This window comes from Coturnix japonica, chromosome 6 (genome assembly GCF_054131305.1).
Source record: "Coturnix japonica strain WE chromosome 6, WE-NBRP24, whole genome shotgun sequence".
Taxonomy (NCBI): Eukaryota; Metazoa; Chordata; class Aves; order Galliformes; family Phasianidae; genus Coturnix; species Coturnix japonica.
Window position 1 is genome coordinate 4,940,373 of NC_140668.1, and position 24,451 is coordinate 4,964,823.

General features: G+C 39.9%; 1 protein-coding gene across 1 annotated transcript in view; it reads right to left on the reverse strand.

The window, feature by feature from the left end:
- Positions 1 to 998: 998 nt before the first annotated feature.
- The window catches only part of LOC146760284 (receptor-type tyrosine-protein phosphatase T-like), a 224,586-nt gene continuing 201,133 nt past the window's right edge, over positions 999 to 24,451 (reverse strand). Inside the window, exons 7-10 of the mRNA XM_085550794.1 lie at positions 10,580 to 10,851; positions 6,373 to 6,454; positions 3,340 to 3,455; positions 999 to 1,187 (exon numbers count right to left, since the gene is read on the reverse strand). Of these exons, the coding sequence (XP_085406920.1) occupies positions 999 to 1,187; positions 3,340 to 3,455; positions 6,373 to 6,454; positions 10,580 to 10,851 (659 nt within the window). The remainder of the gene's footprint in view (positions 1,188 to 3,339; positions 3,456 to 6,372; positions 6,455 to 10,579; positions 10,852 to 24,451) is intronic.

The following is a 24,451-nucleotide window of genomic DNA, read 5'->3' on the forward strand; positions in this document are numbered from 1 at the left end:
CCAATATGCTGCTTTTGGCAACTCGATTTCATTTTAATCATAAGTTAACTCCTCTAACAAGTGAGATAGTAGATAATTTGGTGGGAATTAAAAGCATTTCGCACCTAATCTGAACATTCTCTTCATGATCAGTGTAGCCTGAATATCTACAACATTGGATATTTAAAACATTGTGAAGGTGCTAGTGCTAAGTGACAGAAAAAGTTGCTAAAAAAGTACTACAGTAGAACAAAGTGATCTCATTTCTCCAACAGTCCTCTATCTCCATAACGTACAAAAGTTTTGATCAATAAAACTATATTCTCTGAGAAGATTCCTTCCACCCACATCAGTATTGCCTTCAATAGACACTAAAGCAGTCTAAGGGGAGACTGTCACCTTCTGGTTTGTTCTCCTAAGACACAGTGAGCATCCTTGTGGTGCAGCTTGGGTAACATTAATAAAGCAGCGCAGTAAATAGCATTTCATTCCGTGCATCATGGATGTTCTTAAGCAAATACCACCTTGCACGTGTCAGGCACAGCATCACCTCCTGAATCACAGTTAATAAGAGAGCTGAAACCTCCAGCTTCCATTAAGAGCTACTGATATCTGTACTGTGTGCTTCAGGACATCAACAGAATCATTCCAGATCACCTGCACCCATCAGTCTTGAACAGACTCTTCTGACATGCAACACTACCATAGGATTATTTGTGTCTGATGAAATGTAAAGCAAGCCAGATGAAGCTGACTGACAGATAAACTATTCTGCTGACTGCATTAAAATTATCCACAGCTACCATACATTACTTCAAGAGCTCATGAAGAAGGCTGTATTCAGATAAAGCTTTGATTCAAATACTTGTTTTAAGAAAATGATTGAAATTCATGTCACTTTTACCCATTTTTCCTACTTGAATCTAATAGGATTGAAAGAAAGAAAGGCCCAATAGGACGTCAAATTTTACACACAGTTGATACAGGAGGAAACGCTCAACTAACACCAAGTTGCTGTATTAATACAACTTACCTTTCACTATTAGTTCTGCATAATTTGAAACTCCAGATCCTCCATCTGAGCGAATGACACACCGGTATTTGCTGATGCTGCGCTGCGAAGTGTCAGCAACGCTGACGGTAGCAGAGAAACGCCTGTGGTTGACGACTCGAGTAACCATTAATGCTGTGTCCCTCCCATTCCACTGCTGTGGAGACAGATGAAAACAACTCACATCACAAAGGCACACAAATTATTCACTCTTCATTACTCTTAAAACTGCTCAGACCTTCACTAGGTTAGATTTTGTACGAGTACAATTCATTCAGGAAAAGACAGCTGGTAACGTCCCTGAAAAATTTACAGGCTTTCTGGGTTTTATGAAGTAGTGGGCTTAAATGTTCTTATATATTTAAGTTTTTTGTATCTACTTAAATTCTGACATATTTTTGTGCGTTTGATGTGTTATGTATACTGAAAAGCCTGGAGAGTGACAGCTAAGACTATTTGTACTGGGTATATCCAGAAGCTTATCCAGGACATGAAAATACTACAAATGAATGCATTTTGTACTCCTGTGAAAATACTATAAGTGAACAGATATTATAAACCTATCATTTTCAGGCATAAAACTTTGTTTCCAGAACAATTTAAATACATTGCTTGGATGAACAGCAATGTTTATATGTCCAGCAATCCTCAATAAATCTTTCTCCACCAATGCCATGCAGCATTTTCCCAACTGGAAAAGTGACAGATGATGAATTAACTGGAAATCAGCATAAACACCTGAACTTGCTCAGTTGGTCTATTTTATTAGAAACCTCAATGGAAAACACAGAGTCATTGTGCCAGTTTCCAGTAATCAATTTTGGGAAGTATTTCCAAGGCTGTTTTCATTAAATCCTCCAGTTTAAAAGAATGGAAACCAGGATCCCCCTACCAATGATGATTTCCTCCCAAATCCCTTCTTCTCTTTGGAAAAAAGGTTCACAGTGCTTCAGATCAGAAGTTTTTTCACACACATATAATCTTTCCGTGGAAAGATTTCACAGAAATAATTCAAAAAAAGATATAGAATAAGCCAAAATATGTTTCTGTTAATGCTAAAAGTACAACATAGGCCAATAATTTTCAGGCTAAAAGGTATATTTTAAGATAACAGCTTTAATAATGTACAGTTAGAATGACTGTTATTTTTACAGAACGCCAACCACATTTCTCACCAACACAATCTTTTTCCCGGTATTAATTTTTGTTTACACCATTAGTAAACTGATTCTTGCCTGAGTATTTAGACTAGTGCAAGGTGGAATGATACAAAGATGGTAACAGATATTCAGAAGGTTATTTATGAGGAAAAACTCACTAATATGGATGCCTTCGCTGGGAAATGCTGAAGCAACCTCCACCAGGGAGCAATCTCCAAGAGATACTGCCTCAGTGGTGGTCAGCCCTTAAATGAGGTCTAGAGGAGGTGGAGTCAAGCTCCACCCCTTCTGGGACCACAGCTAAATTAGTCTCACCTGTGCTCCCACAGCTGACCTAACATTTGCCTCAGCTGATTAATCAGAGGTTCAGGCTGTGATTACCAATTTCAAACAATTTTCAACTCAACTATCTTCAAAGTCTCCAGAAGAACTCTAGTATAGAATATGGCAATGCTGGAACTCCACAGAGCCAAGTACTCCAAAGGGCACAAGTAATAACTTTGTCCTTCACTGGCAAACAGCACTCCACCCTTCCAGTTTGCTAAAAGCTCCATTTCTAACTCCAGAACTGAAAATCACTTAAGTTTGTCACTACGTGAATAGCACAACACAGTTTTTGAAGTCCAACCAGTAGAATGAAAATAGACACAAAGAGAAGGAACTCTTTGGTCATTTAGTGAGCAACCAGAGGAACATTCTGCTATCAATATAGAGCCAATGCAGAGCAAAAGCCAACGGAAACTGGGAGGAAGAAACAAAATGAGTACAAACTGGCTTTGTCCTTTTATAACATACCTTAAGGAATGTTTTCATCTCAACATACTTCCCTCAGCCTTTGTCAACAATATTTTTGGAGGGCAAAAGGAAAGAAGACCAAAAATTAAGCAGAAGGGAGGGATTATTGCACCTGTTCTGCCTTTTCTTTTTTATGAAGGAGTGCTTACAGGTCTGAAGATGTATGTTTAGAACTAACATTTTGCTGGCCACTTTTTCCATCTTCTGAAGCACAGTTCTGCATTTTATCATCTTGAATTCTGATCTGGAAACAACTCAAGGCAGTTCTCAAAGGATTTTGATGATAAACATTTGCCCCACCACCCTGCTGTCCTCTGTCTATTTATTTTACTTGAAAAAATTGCATCACTTTACCTGAAGCCAGAGTTTGTCATGCTGGGACCACTTCCCCCCGGCAATGCACTGGAATGTCGCATTCTGTCCCACATTAACCTCCACATTCTGAAGCCGTAAGAAATGAGGTGCTTTTCCTAACAAGAAATGCAAAGAATAGGAAGGGTAGAGCAAGGCAGCGATTGTGTTACACCAACACAGATATCAGAACAAAGCAAGTCATCCTACTCCTGACAAAGAGATTTAGCAAAATAAAGCTGTCCCTCAGTACTGAGCTACTTGGTGCAGAGCAAGGGGATCTTACAGATCTTTCATGGTCACCAAAACAATTTGTTACTCCCTTCTATTAAGAGTAACTGAGAACATTTTTTCTCTTTAGGAAACTGTGGCTCTACCAAGGGCAAAATGAAATGAAATTGAGGTTGTCAAGTGTGGCTGGCCAAAACAAATTTGTATAAAGAATTTTCTCCTTTCAATTGTATTGACTATCAAATACATCCTGTAACTGTGGAGTAACAATGCCGCTGATATAAAATCACTGATATTAAATGAAACATTGATATTACTGATAAGTGTTGGATTGCTGCACTGGTTAATAACGCCAATATCTGCTTTTTGATGACAATAAATTCAGTATTCGTTCAACACTAAACCACCAACATCCAAATGCTGATATCACCAACATATTTTGTGACAGCAGAAAAAGATCATCTGATTAGCTTTGTGCTTGCTGGGCTTCAGAAGGAAGTTTGTGCACCAACCAAATACTCTCAGAGTAGGACACACAACAGCCTTCTAATACAGTAAGGGTCAGCATTTTTCAACTTCATCTTTACCTTTTGGATATAAGTAGCCAAGGAATTACATATTTTCAGAGCACAAACTAACCTACATTTTTCTATTGGAATTAAATAGGTTCAGAAGATGTAGGCATGTGTGTGCAGGAAGCCTGGCAAATAGATGGTTGTCTACTACAGGCACATGAACAGAAAACCCTTGCCCGCATGCTACGTCAGAGGTTTTTATCTAATTCCTGTGCCACATTCTCCATATGCCCAGTTTGCTGACAACTCAAGCAAAGTGCAGGGATTCTGTACTATCGTGCTTTCTAGGGGTCAGAGCAGCGTGTCAAAGCCAACTGGTAAACCACCTCTGGGTGACAGGCAGCAAAGCAAGTACTATGTGCTGCTTGCAGGCTATTTAGGAGTGACTTCTGCCTATGTTCAGGTATGAGTGAGCTCCAAATCAGGCACATATAGCCACACCAGCCTCAAAACTAAAACATAACACCAATAATTTCAAGTGCCATTCAGGCTCAATCAGAAGCTTCCTCATTCCTGTGCTTTGAGTTTTAACAATTGTAAAATGAACCCGAGGGGCAAAGTAAGTCTGTACAGTGTCACTACTGAACAGCAAAGACAACACTGGGAATCAGACAGAAGTATTTGCAAAGACTGCAGAGAACTCATAGCTTGTAGGGACCTGCACACACTGCAGGTTGCCAACTGATTTCAAATGCACTGGATATAGTCTGAGTAATTCCAGCTTTGGGTCACCAAGATTGCATTTAATTTTCCAGAGGAACCTGCATGTACTTGGAGATGGAGTTTTAAACATCAGTTTTAATAATTCACCAAGCAGGATTTGGGGTTGCTATATATTTTTTAATCCCATAACCTTCTTGTCTTTGCCTCACAGTTGGTTCTGTGGCCTCTTTCCCAGTAAAGGGATCAGTCACCACCAAACATGCTTTGGAATGCATACACATCATTTGGGGGATTTGTTTGGAGGCTGCCAGTTATCAGCAACATCTGGTCAACACAGATTGTAAGTATTTCTTAATGAAGTAAATACACCCAAAGGCCCGAGGAACAAGCACATGGTAAATACAAATATAATTCAGTTAAACTGCAATTAACCATACTGCAGTTTTCAGAAATGTCCTGTTAAACTTGAGCAGAGCCATGTACCTCACATTGCGAATGGTTGCTATTCTTTGAAATAAAATGGGTGAACCTCACCCACAGAATTTTGTTTGGAAGAGCTGCTGCTCATTTACTGAAACTAAGAACCAGTGAAAGGGGCTGTTAAAGCTCCAACCTGATGGGGGTGGTGGGCTACCTTCCCAAAGGACATCAGGCCACCTGGAAATACTACAGCATCAAAGTTATAAACAAACCTAAATATAATAAGCCAAAGTATCACCCATAAATTCAATTTAATCTGCTACATAACAATTAATAATTCAAGCACTAAAAGACATTAATTTATTATGGATTACTTTTTAAAAATACTATATTTTAAAGAGATATGTCTAAACTCATCAATGAACATGAAAGCTGTTAAAAATCTGTATGCTCCATACACAGTGTAGGGATACAAAAGTCCTTGAGCCTCTCAGTAGATGCACAGAGAAACCAAAGAAGTGCGCACACAAATGTAGAGGCTTAATGTCTTTCTATGCTGGAAAAATGTAAGCTGGGCATAGTACAGCTAAGGTAGGAGAAACAGAACAAATATTTCTGAACAGTGTAATGAACCTGCATTAGTTTTCGTTGCTGTGTAAGTCTAAATGAGATTTATTTATTAAATAACTCATGCAGAATCAAAAACCTTTCTTTTGAGAGATACCTTTAGGATATGTCTTTTCTTATTTTACTACTTTATATATCGAACCAATTTGTCTTATTTCCTTAAGTTAACCACGCAGGACATTATCAGAAACATTTAGATCTTTTCCTACAGCAGAACAATTCCGAAACAACAAAACAGAGTTTTATGTTCTTGTGACTCTTCTACAATGAGAAACTTCCACAAACATCCTGGCACAAGTGACCGAATCAGAGCACCTTTGCCTTTTGCACAAATTGTCAAGTTATTTAATTGCACAAGGCTGGCTGCCTTTAGTTGTTTTGGGGGATACCAAAACAGAAGAGATTTTACAGTTGGCACTATTGGATAAGTCACAACTTAAGACTGCCAAGCCCAGTATTATAGACTGCAAAGCCTGGTATTTAACGCATTGAGACGGTTAGAAGAACAAAGAATACTCACTGCATGGATGGGCAAGAACTCTGACTTCATCCACAGCTATGTACCCTGGATGTCCTTTCAAAGAGACAGATTCAAATATCACCTGAAATACAAAGAAAAGGTTTTCTTAGAAAGAACTGCACTAGTCATTTGGCCAGTCACCACATTCCACTCCTATTCCAATGTCTGATACATTCAAAGCATTTTATCATTAATAACAAAGGGGTACCTATGCAATACAGCATGAAGACACATGTCAAAGACAGAAAATCAACTTGACACAGATAACAAAAAGAGCAATATTAATTAGGATTAGTGAGAACTATGTACTGCTTCCATTTGGAAGAGCAAAGAAACCAATTACACACGTGTGCAATTACATCTGATTTGAAGTGTTCTATAAGTACAATACAAATACTGTGTGCAAAGAGTTTGGGGCAGGGCAAGGGGACTCTGGGAGACTGGTAAAATTCAAACTAATTAACTATTGCCAAATAAGCAAAATAAAATTCAGGAAAAAAACAGTATTAAATGCTGTAAAGTTTACAAGGACAAAGCTAATTAATGTGTTCAGCTGGCACAGTTACTACTACTGCAGCAGCCACTGTTTTTGCAGGATAATTCGTGACTATCAAAATCATTACCGGAACACCATTAAGTTTGTTAACTACTAAAAGCCAGTCTTCAACACTGCTATTCCCACTTTAAATAAAATTTTGCATTCCTAGCCTGTCACTATTGAGCCTTTTCTTCATCTCCTCCATTGGAAGATGTAACTCAACAAAAGATTCAGCTTTTTGAATGCCGACCACCACAGCTCAAGCTACAAAAGTGGAGCAGCATGTACTTCATAATCAGGTTGCCATTAATCATTTTGCTTTGCATTTGGGCTTCCATAATTTAGTTTCTACTTATATTCCCATGATATCTTAAGATCTACTCCCTCAGTTCAAAGCATTCCAAGTGGGAGCACTCCTGAAATAAGCCCTTTAGAAAAATGCCATGATAAAAACAGGTAGAATAAAGAAATAAAGGGGAAAAAACAAAGTAAGAAAAGCTCAGGTGCTAGCAATATAAACAGAGTTCTGCAGCAGATGAAGGTGGGCAAAAAATAGGTTGTCCGAAGGATAAGAGGAGGTAGCAAATATCTGGAAGATGATCAAACCATCAATAAATGTTTCCTGTGTTCAAGAATACTTTCTAAGGACTGTATAAACAAGGAATAGAATGCATGTCCTCAGTATGGAAATGACAATTTATTTGATAAATGAAAATTCATTCATGATAAACACGGCACTTACTGCTAAGGTCACACAGCAATTACTGTGACTCCCTTCAGACTAGGATTAAACTGCGCCTTCATAGCCACCAAACTTTACTTTGCTTATCTTATAGCTGAGAAGTTACAAGCTTTGCTGAATTACTACCTCAATTTCCTGAAAGCCAAGAACTTGGAAAGAATAATTCCCCGCTTCTTTGAGGTAAAAACAAACACATAGCGGACTGACCTCTGTTAATTAGTGACACAGTTCACAGAGCACAAAATAACCTAAACCTTGAGTCGGTAGCAGCTGTGTCAGCTTCTAAAAAGACCATGGATTTAATCTTCACATTGCTGCCAAAATCACTGACAAGAGCAGAGGGTCTCAATTCACACTGCTTTGTTTGGACAGCTATTTTATTACCTTTTTAACTCTACTCTCAGATCTCTTTATTTCTCAGTTCAGATTTCCACACTGTTCTCACCCTTTTATACAGTTTTGCACCACTTCAGCCCTGTCAGAGTGGGCAGAGCAGAAGCACCTGGGCTGAAGAACAAGTGTTTAATACTTAACATTTTTGGAAGTTCTCAGAAATTAATATAATTCGCAAATGCAAAGTTTGGCTCTTCAACATTCTTAAATGCTCCTGAGAACTGCAAATACCAAGATTCATTTCATGTTTCCTTACCCATAAACAAACCCACATTTCACTGCTGCTATCTACCAGCAATGTCTGTGTTAGTGATGTAGCGTGGCTCATCTGTCGTGGTACGACAGACTTCTTCAGGCATGGATCAATACAGTACACAGGATCAGTACATCAAAACACCCCTTCCTGGCAGACTGTAGTGCTGTGCTCAGTGCATTCTGGGACTAAGTTAATCCTCGTGGCATGCAGTAATTCAAGAGCACACGTCTTACCTTTCTCCTAGAGCTATTATAGATTTTTCTCACTACACTACAAACGCTCGCAGACTGGGAATCCAGGCACAACTAACTCATGGGCAGAGCTGATAAACCTCTACCACCATCACATTAATACCTCAGCAGAGTGCTTCTGGATGTAGGTGACTCATACAACCCTTGTGCAGAATTGCCAGACCCAAACCACGACCCTCTGGCAATAGGCCTAGCACTGGTTTGCTGCTACTCACACCTCCAAAGCTCTGGGCACTTGTCAATACCTTGCATCCTGGGCAGTTGGCTTCAGATTTCTCAATGCACACAGCAATTACTGATGGTGTAATTGTTGGGTATTAAGAAAATAAACATTTTTCTTGACGTAGATTTCATTATTTAGGAGAAATACTTTTTTCCCCCCTGTGTTACCTTGTACTTTTGAAATACAGAATATCCATTCAGGCCTCTTCTGCACAAACTGTTCTCCGGGCGTGCAGTTTTGATTTAAAGTTGACAAATAACACTCTCACAGCATAATCTGGATTGTGAGTGTCAATGAGACGTTCCCCAGGCATCGGTACACAGAAGCTTTTATCACCATGCCACCTCTGGACTCCTTCAGCCACAAGTGTTACGATGTAACCAACAGTAATTTTGATAAAATTCCATGATTGCATTTCCCCCCCACTTTTGAGAGCTTAAAGTTTTCTTTCTTTTTTTCTTTTTTTCCTTAAACATAGAGAGTCACTAGATTGCAGAAACCAATGGACAAAATTAGGGACCAAGGACAGAGCAGACTATCAGATCCCTGACAACATTTTAAGAGCCATACTTTAGCAGAGGGAAATTAGAACTTTATCCATCATAAAGGTGAGGCTCAGGAGAGGGAGAGAAAAAGAGAGAGAACATTTGCATTTTCTGGGCAGGAACCACTCCCAGGCAGTCACTGCTGCCTTTAGGCTCTTCGTTTTTGCACAGCGGTGCAAAATTCTTCTTTGATTTAAAGGATTTTCTTCCTCGGGAAAAGCAAACCTGACCTCTAAAAAAACTTGCAAAAGATGTAATGAGGTTCAGGAAGTCTGGTATTGGTATATCTAACAGTTGGATCTCGTAGTTTGAGATCAGACTGTCTTTTCCAGGTTTTTCAAGCACTGATTACCTGGGTGAAAGATCATTTCTGTTCTCTCTGTACAGCACCTACTACGAAGCAGATTCTGGTTGATGTTAATATGAAAGTAGTATCGATCACTTTAATATGATTTCAGAGCGAGTGACAAGTTGTGCACAGCCCTTAAAACACCACTTCCAGTGCATTTGCATCTCTTTATCCCATATTCCCCTTCACCCTGTACAGTGTGCTCTTATCTATTCTGCTGAAATCCTTGGCTCCTTTTTGGAGGCAGAACATTAAAGTGTTCTACTTTAGCTCAGATTTTACAGACCTACTACCCAGTTATTTTAAAAAAAAAAAAAAAGCTTTTCTTCCTACTGTTTTCTATCCGTAGAGCATTCAATGCCTTTTCATAGTTTCTTTTACTGTAATTCCCATCTCACTCATGCTCTTTTTTCTTACACTATAATATGTATTTCTCCTTTTCCTGCAAGGTGTAGGGTGCAATTACCTCCCAGGCACTGTTTTTTTTCCCTTGAATGTAAAACGATAAAAATCAGAAGATAAGAGTTCTCATGTCTTCACTGCTTAACAAGGAGTATATGAGTCCATTGTGTGCATGGGAAGTGCCAATCCAAGTCCGTTTACATGCATATTTCATGATACATAAGTGGGTTCTAACTTTCCAATAATTTACTTCACCTGCCCAGCTTTTCCTCTGTGACCTGAGAACATATGTAAAGAAAAAGGGTGAGAAGAATTAAGTCAAGATGTCTCTATCATCTCTTGCTATAAAACTGTCATATGAAAACTCTATCTGATGCAAAAAAAAAAAAAAAGCGGGGAAAAAAAGCTGTATTTAATTTTCAGAAGACTTATTGCTAACAACAGCTCATAGCTCACACCCAGCCAGACACTCAATGGAAACAGACAGAGAAATACTGTGAACTCATACCTGATAAAAATGCGGCCAGAAAGTACTGATGGCAAGCTCTGCCTTCACCCATCCTTCTGTTACAACCCCTGAGACATTCCATATGGGATTGCCCTGTGGTCCTCCGTTCACTTTCACGTAGACATTCAGAGAGCCAGGACTCGAACGATCTCTGCTGGAAGAGTAATAATGGAAATCGATGCAATGTGTGTCATTTTCCTTCAACGTGGGCAAAAGTAAGTGAGCTTTCTGCCTGGATGCCCGTCCAGAGCTGTTCACCATCATGAAGGAGCCTGTACACAGACAAGGGAAAAAAGAATGAATACTAAACATCTGCTGAGCTCTTTCAGTTAAAGCAGATTCCCTAGAAAAGTCAATGATTCCTTTAGAAGCCAGCAAACAAAACAGTTCCTCCTAAGAACTCAAACTAGCTATTTTATGCTAGTTGTTAGGTAACAGAAAAGAAAGGAGATCTAAATTACAGGGTATAAATACAAATAGATTCATGGCCAGCTATAACCGCCTTAATTAGATAACTTAGAAATTATAAATACAACTTTGCTTTTATTGTTTTATAACACTGCAATAAAAGAGTCACCCTAAACAAAGTCATATTTACCTTCCAAGAAGCCACAGGGCTCTCCTACAGCGTACAGCCCCAAATACCTACTTTCCCAAAGGCACATTCAACACAAAAGAATGCTATAAAAGATCACATTCTCAACTGGCATTTGCCTGCATGGTCTCTACCACCTTAGTGCCAATCTGTACCCGGGAACACTGTATCTTGGTGGTACAAGCTTTGGAAAGCAGCAAGGTGTTAAGAAAACCCAGTGTACAGAGCCTAGATGAATTAGGCTTGTTAGCACAAGAGCAACATCTCAACTAGCAATACAGCAACAAGGACAATTACACTTCTAGGAGGGAAGGACCGGCTGAATTTTAGGAGAGAAATCTATACTAAGGCAATTTATGAGTTTGTTAACCCTGAAGCTTGCATCATATTAAGCATGGCACTGGATGTTGAACTCATGTTTTGATTCATCAAGCAGTTATTTTACAGCACATTGTGTCTCAACTCATCTCTTTACAGATGCATCAAGGTGACAAATGTTAGCAATAAGAAAAAACATTATGAGAGTTATTTGATTCAATTCTGTTTAAGGGATCTGCTTTATGTGTGTGCAGACACTCACAGAAAAAGCTGAAGAAAATACCAAGATCCGGGGGAAAAAAAAATCTATGTGTCAGCAGCTAGGCATAATAATTTTTAATCAAATGCAGCCTTCTTGACATTCAGAGTCCTGCTGCAGCTGCCAAGTCATGCTACAAATGTATTTCTCTACTGGCCTCTTGCAGTTCACAGCACACTGTGTTTGAAAAGCCTTGCCTCACTTCTAACCTATTGACTTCCCCAATTCCGTGCCACAGCAGTTTGACAGACACTCAGATGAGCCAGATAAACATTCTGATCAGTTTTGTCCAGTGGACAGCCATACATATTCTATTTTATTTTCTTTTAAGCCACCAGATACCAGCCACTTCCTCACACAAAACTGCTTTTGGTGGTTTGTTGGTTTGTTTCTGTTTATGTGATATGTGTATACATTTTGTAAAGGACTGCAAAGCACGGATGCAGAAGAAAGTGCATCTTTCACAAGAAATCACACACGCTCCTGAGACCTTGGAAAACTCGAGCACAGTGCAGGCACAGCTGGGGATGAGGCGGTACAAGCAAAAAAGCTACAGTAAGGTGCTCTCTAGCGATCCGATCTTTCATTTGGATAGGTTAAAAATCCCAATGGCCCCCAATCCAGAGATTCCAAATTCACAGTAAAGAGCTCAAGAAACAGAAAAGCTGAATCCAAGCCTTCAATTTTTTCTCTAATAATCAAAGTCTGTAAGGTGAGACTGATAAACATTCTCTGTTGATTCACTCCTGCTCTCAGTCAAACTCAAAACCCCCTTCGTCAGTTAGTTTCTCACTGAGTGCTGCAGTAATCTTCTGATCCACCCAAATAAACTAAAATAGTGGCAATCTGAGATTTGGGCTCAGACTGTATCACCTGGGATAATTTATGACCAGGAAGCACAGTTTCCAACAGGTAAGATACAGGGGTGATGCTACAGCCAAAGCAAACATTCAGTAAAGAAGAGGTCATTCATTTCTGTTCCATCTTTGATCAGATCTTAGCACACATCATTTCACTTCTGGGTGTCTTCCTCATCCTTTCCCTATTTGGAAATCCTTATCTATTTGGATAGTAGATGGATCCCTGCCCTAAAGATCTACTCTGAAGCTATACAGTGCCCAGCACAACAGGGTCCTGAACTGTACTACATCAGGCAGGCGTTTCAATGATAGAAAGACTTAAGGAGGATTTCACTTTTACAGATTCACGTATGAAAATAAGGAGCATTCCTCTGGGAGAAAAACATCAGCTTTTAGTAAAAGTTCAAAGCAATAATTACAATTTTAGTTTTTGACACCCACCAAAAATGAATCATACCCTATTTGCAGAACGACAATGGCCTTTTGTACAATAACTCTGGAGTATAGAGCCTGTACATAGAGACTGACACAACGTGAGTGAGTGAAATATCCATCAAGCAAAAAAACACTTAATAAAATAATCAGCCTTCGTTATGGGAAGAATAGCCTTACCAAAAAAAAAAAATAAAAATCATTGCCATTTGCATGTTATTCACAGCCTTGGTTCTCATTTCTGGATGCCTTAGAAACAAAAACCCACACCCCATAGCATGCCTAGAAATACAAGAGAAAAGGCTCTAAGATCATAACTGTCTCCAGTAAAGTCCTGAGGGGAGAGACTGTTTTACATGATTGTGAAAAAGATAAAAAAAAATTCCACTACTGGTGCTGCTCCCATCTTTAACTGTGCCATCTGGTGTCTCTACCTGCTCTTACTTCCACAGAGACCTCAAATAGCAGCTGCCTCAGGAAGGTCTTTTCCTGCCAGGTCAAGTTGGTGCTCAACACCCCAAGCCTGCCCTTAGGAGGGGATATTATTAAACTTCACCCATGCCATGACTGACAGTGGGTACAAGAACGTTGCTATCTCACAAAATCTCACTGCTGTGAATAATTTATACCCTCTACCACAAATTACCCTCCAAACAAACCTAGCTGTATGTGATTCTCATTTCCCTTCTTGCACTGTGAACCTGAATGCATAACCCATCCCCTACCCTCAAGGACCTTCCAAAGGTTGCTCTGTGTGCTCCTGGACCAGCAGCTGGGATGCACTGACTACCTGTCCATGCCACTAAAGCTTTTCTGGGCAGGACGCATTGCTTACCAGTAGCTCTGAGATCAGCAATAAGTAAACAAACAAACAGAGTTCAGAACAGCCTTTTAAGGACAAGCGTGTTTTGCCTTATTAGCTGTAATAAAAACTGACACATTGCGATTCAGAGCCTGACAGACTTCTTTAACATGAGCGCAGAATTGAAGCTGATGGGACTTCTTTTGAATTTATAGGCCTGTATGTGCAAATAAAAGAGGTACAAGCGGGTCTGGCACCAACAAGCCATTTGTCACATTTCTCACTCATATAAAGAACTAGGGAATGCATTAACGTGTCACAAACAGAAATTATTGATCAATGAATGACTGAAAACCTATTTAAATTTCTCCAGGCATGAATGTGTATAAAACAAAAGATTCCTTGAAGAAACTCTGATTTGGACTGACTTTGAACAGTAATGAGAGCAGAAAAAAACACTGAGTGCTGTTTTTGTTTACCTCCATCTGGAAAGTTCAAATGTCATCAAATAGACACTGAAATGGGAAAGTTTGAAGAGAAGAAATGATCTCTGCTGTGTGAAAGTTGTTGGGTTGTTCTGTTTCTATTGGACACAGAAGTAAATGCTCATTAAAGGAGCTGAATATGAGGTCAATTAAATTTAGTGCTCTTGAACCAACAGGTTACATCAGTTAATATCTTGCTGGCTTTGCCACCTTCCTGAATAACTAAAACCAAATGTGCTGCGTTCAGATCAGTCAAAAGCATGGAGAAAAGAAAGATGGTAAATAAATTCATTTTTAAAAATCCATTCAAATGACAGTGAACATAAAAAGGCACTCTCTTATAGTTATTAAACATACCACCGAAAATTGGGGAATTAAACCATGAAGAGCTCTCTTGCTGGCCATAAATTTCAATTTTTCCCCTGCTTGGTGCATAATGATGCCTTGATAAGCTTCCTATTATTGATGCATCTGCAACATATACCCTCTTTTTGAGCTGAAATGCTGCTCTGTAGCAGATGGTGGCTATTGTGTTTACACATCAGCACTTTATGATTGCATTTTCTCACGTCTGCAGTAAAAAAGAAAGCCGTAATTGAGTTTTTAATGGCTTTGCACATTGTTCATTAAGATTACATGAGTGTGTTCTGACAAATGACAGCTGAAGAAATGAGCCACTGAGAACCCCTCATGATCACCCGACAGACCTCAGCTGATGCTCTTTCACTGCTGCCTTTGAAGAACTGCGCTGTTTAAAAGTAAAATTACAGCAACCATTAAAGACTGAATGTAAACTTGAAAAGAAAACTGTCAAAATGCTCAACTGCAAAAACAGCCTTCGGAAACCCTGAGAACCCAAATCAGAAAGTACAGAACTTTCTTTGAAACAGCAAACTCTTTCTCCCAGTACATCAATCTGCTTTTCCAGCAGCTCCATCACAGCACAGGCACTTTTTTTTTTCAGACACAGTGCTTCTGGTTACCAAAGAACAACTCTACCCTCAAAAAGGAAGGGCCTGACACCTGACCCTGTTAGCATGGAATGAAGCAACCTGAAATAATTTCAGTCAGAAGGGGCCTCAGGTAATATCTAAGGCATCATATTTAGTCCATTTCTGTGCTTAGAGCAGGGTCATCTCTTCTCCCCACTGACTCTCTAAAGCCTCCCAGATGGTCCAGTCCCTCTGGATAACCTGCTCCAGTACTTGGCTGCCCTCAGGTTGTTTTTTTGTCACCCCTATAACCTCTCATTTCAGCCCATACCCCTTGTCTCTCACCCTCCAGCCACTCAGTGCAGTAATGACTCTACCCCATCCTGGAGGCACTGAGGTGTTGCTCCCAGGACCCCCCCAAATCTTTCCTGCCCGAGCCTGAACAATGTCATCACTCCTCAACCTCTTGTCCCAGGGTGCTGGCTCCTGCCCTGACCACTCACTCGGTGGCCTTCACTTTCCTCCCTCCCTTTCATCAGAGTCTGTGATGTTGGGGCACCCGAAATTGGACACAATAGGCTAAAGGCAATCTAATGAGTGGCAAGCAAGGAAGGACCACTTCTATTTGTCTGCTGGCTAGGTCCCTGTTAATACAGCCCAGGATGGCATCAGCAGTCAGAACATGCTGATGACTTATATTCAGGCTGCCCTCTACCTGACTAGTCTACGTCCACATTCACAGTATTTCTTCCAGCCTGCCTCTACCCCTCTGGATGGTGGTCCTACCCTTGACTGTATCAACTGTTCCCATAGTTTGATGCCAAACTAGAGATGCCACCAATTACTGCCAGCCAACCAGTGCACACCTCCACAGCTACCACCACCAGCCCAGACCATAACAACACCCTGACCTGGAAACACATGAAGCTTTGTCCTGACTCTGGTCTCCGTAGTTTCATAGCACTTCTTCTGCAGTTGAATTACAGGACCAAGAGAGCTCTGGTAACTTCACATCTTACAAAACCAAAAAAGAAAGAAAGTATTTCCATATAATTGCTTAAAGTTAAAACCATGAAATTCACAGTTCTTCTTCACAAAAAGTTACCATTATACTTTCCTCATTTTTCTACCCCTGCCCTTCTCAGCTACATGTAATAACAGCTGAAGAAGGCTCAGAAATCTCTTCTCCTGACTGATGAACCACAGCGAGCAGCGCTTGTACAAACTCAGAATTAAACAAGGCGTATCTCATAGCTGCTATCCCTTCTTCAAATATTAGGACAAAATCAGACCCGTGGGTTTTATCTCTCAAATGTGGGCCACACTGAATTAATCTGCCATGGAATAAGAAAGAGCTTGATTCACAGATAAACAGGAATATAAACTGCAAGTTCAGTCCCATATAATTCATGAGGACAATTCATTCACTTGGGAAACTGTTGGATAATAGGAAAATATTTTTTAAAGATACAGCCTTTATTTGTAAAGACGTTTTCTTCTGGATATTTATGTCGTGAAAAGAATTATGTTGCTGAGGGTTTTTATAAGATAAATCTTCTCTGGAAACAAGACTGATTACATATTGCTTCAGCGACTACAAATATTTGCTGTACTCATTGAAAGGATGTGAAGATTGTGGCACTGTCGCCTCACTGACCCTTCTGAAGCAGGGTCTCTTATTAGCAGAGGGACTTTGTGGCCTCACCACCAGCCCAGAGCAGTCCCAAGCAGCTATGCACTCAATGCAGGTATACCTGTACCCAAACTACTGCTAGATGCAGTGGAAGATCAGCACTTAGAGGTTAACTAACATCTGTATGGAGCACAAACACAGTAGTGATACTTAACTACAACTCTGATAACCAAAGAACCTCGATCTAAGCCTCCATCAGATGAATCCTGAAAGCAGTGCCATCTAACAGCCCTGGTCTGTAATAGGGATGATTTATCACAAAGACTCATGATAAAATTTCACACTGGAAGGTGCACAATGCTGTCCAGTGCTATTGCTTACCACTCAAGCCTCACAAGCAAGTTGCTTCCATCATCAACCAGAGGAAGAACACCGGCAGCTGGTGTTTGCTGGAATAACATCTGTGCTCCAATCACCTCTTTCCCTCAAATTTTAATTTACAAAGCAAAAATCCTTGGTATCAGACCCCAGATGAAAGCCATCGCTCATGTGTTACATGTACCTTACAAATGCTCTGCGTACCGCAATGCTCCACAGTCATCTTCAGAATTGTCTTTCCATGTTTTGTAAATGTTTATTTATTGAAAGAGTGACTGTCACAGCCATCAGCCTGTTCCTGAGAAGCAAACAGTGCTGTGGAATCACAAACTATTCTATAAATCTCAATGGCGAACAACTTTTTAATGGATTCACTGCCTTCATTCATTGTTGCTAAGGTCACTGCTGTAGCATGCTTTGAGACTGTCCTTATTCCATTATTTATAAATACAGTATGAATTGCTTTGCAGTACTGCAAAAAAAGGATCCATTAGCAATGAAGTTACCCCAGTTTATCAGATAAATGAATCTTGTAATAATAAACACGTGTCTCTACAATCAAAAGATCAGAAGTCTCTTTGATTTTAATTATACCTTCTTGTTTGCATCATCATTTTTTAAATCGCATGAAAATATACACTAAAACCATGAGGAGTTATTGTTGATTTTCAGTTCCAGTAGTTTGATTACTATTCATCCTATCAATTACTACCTTAACACTTCGGTAAAATGTAGAGAACTGATTTAAACACTTAATAAGGCATAGGTTATTAAATGGGCAAATAAGCAAAATAGAGGGAATAGCCGTAACTCAGCATAATATCTATGTTTAAAGACATTGCAAATCTTGTTCTCAGCACTCAAGAGCTTTATTACAGCTGAGCCTTGAAAGAGAGGCCCACAGGAATGAGTTGTAGGGACATTAGTAAGCCTCAAAGCCTCTTGCAAATGTAGTTCCAAGAAGGCTCAGAGTTCAGCAGAATACTAAATATCTTCTTCACCTGATTTAACCCATGGCCAACTGGCTGCTGCCAAGTGCTTCTCTCACTCATGGGAAACGCAGCATTTCAGTGTAGAACCCCCGGACCCACTCTCTGAAAACACACTGACCATTTATTTAGGTTCCAGGCATGCAAATGCTTGTGTAATGAGCATAATTTACAGACAGATGCTAAAGAACGCTCTCGTGAGGAAATGCCAACAACAAATGAGTTCAGAGGTAGCAGTCAGTACAGATTTTTCTGAACAAGTAATTGCTGTTTAGAACGTGCACCTCATAGCTTTGCTTACAAATATGGAACTTACTTTAAAAATAAAATTCCCCATCTCATTACAACTCAATGGCTAAAAATAAAGGTCTCTCCAACCAAGGCTCAAGGAAAGCATGTTTTCAGTTGTTGATTACAAGTCATTAAAGAATTAAATGAGTACATTACAGCTAATGCTACATCAGCTCTTATTGGAGGAAGGGCAGCAAGGCAAAGGGAAGCTCTGCTGCCCCTCTGGACTGGGACAGCCAATGGCAACAGGCTCTGATACGCCTGAACAGACACAGTATGCACTAAACCAGGAACATAATTTCTTTCTGGCTTTGAAAGCTGTTTTGTCTGAATGTTTCATATACAAGTAACGGCCAACAGACATGATATAACAACTTGTAACTACCCGCACAGAGCAACTATCCTGCACTGTTCAGATACAATGTCAGACCAGTCAAAGTCATTCAAAAACAACAGCCCCTCTTTAGAATACACTTTTATTCTCTACTTTTACTTTGTATTTACAGTGTTTCTCATTTCTGGTTTGCTTCTGAACACATTTTTTCTCTCCTCTACACACGTTCTAAAAGATGACTGCAAACTCCGTTATGCCTCATTCTTCAAGTATGCAGCAGACATCTGTTAGATGCAGCCTCATTTGAGAGGTGCGCGGATGGATGGCTCAAGGTTCACAGAACGGCTTGGTTTAGTTTACTTTACTTTCACTCATCTAAGGCCACTGAGATGGAACACCACCAGACACTTACCCTGCTGCTGGAGCTCAAGGTTCTCAGATGCTCCACAGCACCTAACTCCGCATCAGACAAAACCCACTGCCTGTTTCCAGTGCCCCATAAGACAGCCATCTGGAGCACATGTTCATAGACTCCTGGCTTTCTTGCTGTTGCAATTCATAAAAATTCTAAATGGCCATGCAAGTTGGACCTCAACACTTGTGTATTTTCCAAAAGGAACTTTGGAATAACCTTTGGAGTTGGCATGAGGGCTACCAGAAGTATTTTAGCAAAACTATTAGTCTATTAGAAGGTACTAGATTCCAAGTAATCCAAGCACAGTCTTACTTTCAATACACTGGATTCTATCTTTGCTTAATCATTAAAGACAAATGGCTAAATAATTTATTATGTCATTCCAAAGCATAAGAAGTGTGTTGTACGCCAGCCAGAACCAAATACCTCATTAGCAGGCATGCAGCTCCATTGCTGGCCAACTTTTACGGCCTCTGCAACTTGTGTAAAACTTCCATATGTCTGTCTATGTAACATTCACCAGGCAACCGCGGAGAGATTATTACCATCTGTATTTGTGACAGAAAACACATATTAAATGCAATGCCAAAAGGCAACTGCAGCAAACAATGTTTGAAGAGGAATTGTTTCTTAAGGAGTTTGTTTTTACGTAACAGAGTTCTGACCATATGGTCACTTATTTACACACTTAAGAGATCAGCACCACAACTCTCAACTCAGAATATGACAAAGGTTGGCTGGTGAGTTATTTTTGTAACAAACTCCCAACTTCACGGAGCTTGGTTTTAACACAAAGTGTTAATTGCTGTTAAGTCAGTGATGCTATTCTGGGTTTACTGCAGTGCAGCCAACGATGGAGTTTGGCAGAGAGAATTCAGAAAATAATGAAGCCCATCTCACAAGTCACCACACTGTATGGCAGAGCAAGAATTTCTCAAAAGGAGCAGCTCTAAACTGCAAAAGCAGAGGTTCATGCAGGCCACTGTGGAGGCGTATTGGCACAGCAAAAAGGAGCCTCAGTCATTTCAGCCCACACCTTTACCAGCTGTGATCACTGTGATTTGCTCATTCCCATGGGAACTAAATTAAACCAGATTTTTTCTTTTAAACAGGCAATGTTTGTTTGCCTATCATAACCCCTGGTACAATTACAGCAACCTAAGCAGAAGAGTCACCATCCTCATTTCCAAGCATGTTATCCTCTTAGGGTGGTCATTTTCTAGCTGAACATTATTTATGCCTCAGGAAGAGAAAATGAAATACTGCCTTGACTAACACTACCATTCAGAGAAGGTTTAAACTCTCCACAATAAAATACTAGTTTAATCCAAGCAGAAGACATTTCTCAGTAACAGGATGAATAGGTGGCTGGCTCAGAACACAAGGCAATATTTGTGCTCATAAAAAGTCCCAAACCATGCAGTTGCAATTAACGATTACTGAACTGGATCAATCACTACACAGAAGCCTAAGTAAAAGCCCAATAGTTACTGAATATTGACAAACATTTTTACTCAACTTGACAGCTGTACTCAATAACAAAGCTTTTCTTTGAGTAGCTTAAAAGAAGCTGCCTTTGAGCCACAGGACACATCCCTGTGCTTTAGTCAAACAAGTACGCTCAGCACACTCAATGTGCATAGTTTGCAATAGTTGATCATGACTCACTTCATGGTCTTTTTGATAGTAAGCAGCAACAAGATTATTAACATCCACAGAGGCTATTATTCACATGTGGTTTTTGGAGCCCAGTTGGACGCCTGTGTGAATTTATTTATTTTTACTAAATTGCCCAAAAGTGTGTATACATTTATGCCCTGTGGACTGCAGTTCATTTAGAACCTAATAGCGTTATACACACAATGTTAGATTTTGATTAGAAATTAATAGCATTAACTGAATCACATTTTCTGGCCATGCTCTTCCCTGCTGAGAAACATGGCTGTGCAACATCCATTCCAAGCTCCGCAGGTGATACAGACTGAGTTTATACCACTTTTTGGGTGAAAACTTCCAATATTTTACCTGCTAAGTTCTTTGACATAACCTAAATCCACCTTTATCCCCAGAAGGTAACTCAAATGTTGTACCAGCCACACCAAAATAACTGGTTAATGTAGCCATGAATTGACGCCACCGGGACCCCGCTTAAATGAAGAGCATTATTTAGCAACCACATAACAAACACTGCACCAAGTCCTGGCACTTTGGTTAAACACATGGAGCTAGAAGTGACAGAAGGGTTAAATGTACACAAACAGAGATGTTCAGAATGTGACGTAAATAGTTCATAACTTTGCTGAGAAATCCTCAGAGCCTCTAAACACCCAAGTATGCCAGCTCTTCCTTCAGCTCAAGTTCCTCACAGTTCTCAACAAATTTTGCAGTCAGTGCCATGCTACTTATTTAATTGTTCGCTTCCTCTTACAGAATGCAGTTTAATATGCTATTAGGAAAGTCATTTGGGCAATCCTTTGTTAACCTTCTGCCACATTTGACTATTTTCTATCTTCAGTAGCCTTCAAATCCCAAACAGAATTTCAACCCTCCCATGAGGATTACTTTATTTAATAAACTCTCGGGAGGTATTTCAAAAGCTTTGAAATCCCTGGTAAATCCAGTTTTTAATCCATTATTACACTGGCATTGAAGACATTTCTGTAAATTAGAACGTCATAGTGCTCTGCTGGTTAGTCTGTCATGCTGGATTCACCTAAGTGGATTCATCTATTTGTTATTGTTTTAATCGTTTTTACCTCCAAGCTTTCTAGGATCATCTCTTTTTCTTTATGTTAAAGAAAGAGACTCCTGGCTCTTCTCTTCAGTAGCCAATTAAGCAGCTGTGAAAAAGCACATTAGCAAATCAAGTCCTTCCCCTAAAAAATTCCTCAGAGAATTATGAAGTTTTCTTGTTTGTTACTAAAACCACAAGTGGTTGTTTGACCAAGAATCAAAGAAGGAAAAAAAACCTCCCCCCACACCTCCCAAGAGAAAAAAAAAAATAATGCTAGTGCAAAGTAATCAGTTAGGTTACCTGAAGTGTAGATTTCTGTACCTAAAAAAGAACCCAATTACTGATATTCTGATTCTAGCTGACTCATCAGTCCTCAATTCCCGCAGCCAGGAGATTTAAATAAACTTAGAATCTCTTATTACCTTAGTCTGAAATTATCTTTCTACCCCAATTTCAAGTGTCTGTACTAGACCTCAAAGTTATTCTTAATAGGCTCTTTTTATTATTTAATTATTTTTTAAAGTGGAATGTTATTTTTATCTTCAAAGGGACAGCAATGATAAGATTGAATCTGAGTGGGTAAGGATCCAGGAGAAGACCAACAGGGCGAACATCCAGGTGGGGGTCTGTTAAAGACAACCTAATCGGGATGAAGAGACAGACAAGGCATTTCTGTGAACAGCTGGCACAGGCTGTATGATTGCCAGCCCTTGTTCTCATTGAGGACTTTAACTTCCCCTGATAAATACTGGAAATATAACGCTGCACATTAATCTAGACCCACAGTCTAGGAGGCTTCTAGAAGTTATGGAAGACAAACTTCACAGCTGGTAAGAGTGCCTACCAGGGGAGGTGCACTCCTAGACCTGGTGTTCACAAACAGAAGAACTGATGGAGATGTGGAGGCCAGGAGCTGTCTTATGCAGAGCAATCCCGCAATGGTAGAGTTCTCTATTCTTGGGGAAGGGCTAATGAGAATCTCCATCGTTTACTGGATGCAGATGGGTACCTGACCACTCAGGATAATGGCAGCCCATGGCTGGCATCAGTACCCTCTTTGCTGGGTAAAGAACTGGCTGAACACCAGGCCCAGAGAGTGGTGGTGAACAGAGTTAAATCCAACTGGTGACCAGGCACTAGTGGTGCTCCCCAGGGGTTCAGTACTGTGGTCTGTCCTGTTTAAGATCTTTATTGATGACCTGGATGAGAGGATTGAGTGCACTCTCAGTAAGTTTGCAGATGACACCAAGTCATCTTTTATGATTCTATGACTTATTTGCTTTATTCCATGGCAGCCCTAACAATCTCTCTTAGTTCATACTTTCAGTCTTCAAAGATGCCACCAAATGTAGCAACGCTTGAATAAACTTACTTCAGTGTAAGGACAAACAGTAGCATGGTTTCCTACACATAACCCTTCTTAATTCTTCAATTGGAACAGCAAGATAAAAAAACCTAAAACTCTGTGCGAGACAGCCTTGAAACAACATAAGTATCGAGACTTGAATGGAGGGCTGGGCAATTACAGCAGAACGTTTAAGATGGCCAAGAGGTAAAGTGAAAAATTCAGTTGTATTTTTAGAACATGAAGGAAGTTTTCAGTACTGGCATGAGTTCAAAAGGAAACAGATTTTTCCATAGGCAAAGCTCCCCCTTACCATTCCATGAGCACGCTGTTGAAACAGGCTGTAAACACTTTAGGTAGAAAGAACTCAAATTAAAACATACTTGAGCGGTTTTCTCAGGTTCTGATACTGCTCTAAATGAAGCAGACAAATAAAGCTCCTCCTGAACTCAGCACGATCAGGATCAGGGCCAAATTATTAACAAGCATCTTTCTGAGTAGGATTATCTATCTTTGAAAAATAATTGCTCCTCGTGGCCTTGCAAACAAATGAGCAATTTCTGTAGGACTTACACCGAGCTAACTAGAATTTCCACAAATTCATGCAAACAAACTAGCATTCCAAGCATGGGGACACAATTAAGCTTTCAGGCTTTCAGTTTTCCCATTAATCTCTATTACAGAAATGTACTCTGGAATCCTATTTCTATGCCTCCTGATTTAATATATTGAACTCTATTATTGCAGCTGCAGGAAGCTCTCAAGTCAACACCCTGGCAGAGATTTTGGGATGGAGATTTCTCTAGCATCCACATTCTGCTCCATTTTAGAAATAAGAAAATGCCTCAAAATGCGTAAGTCAGTTTTTTTTCCTCTGGTGATCATGTACAACATAAAACGTATCACTTTTAAACTTGTATTTATTAGCATTACTTACGCTTATAACATGATCCAAAAACATAGGCAGTTACATAGGCAAACACATAGTAAAAATATCAGAGGGATCTTAGGACTTCTTCCCTTTCTAGAGGCCACTTTCACTTTGACTGCAAGCAGCATAACTCTATGTG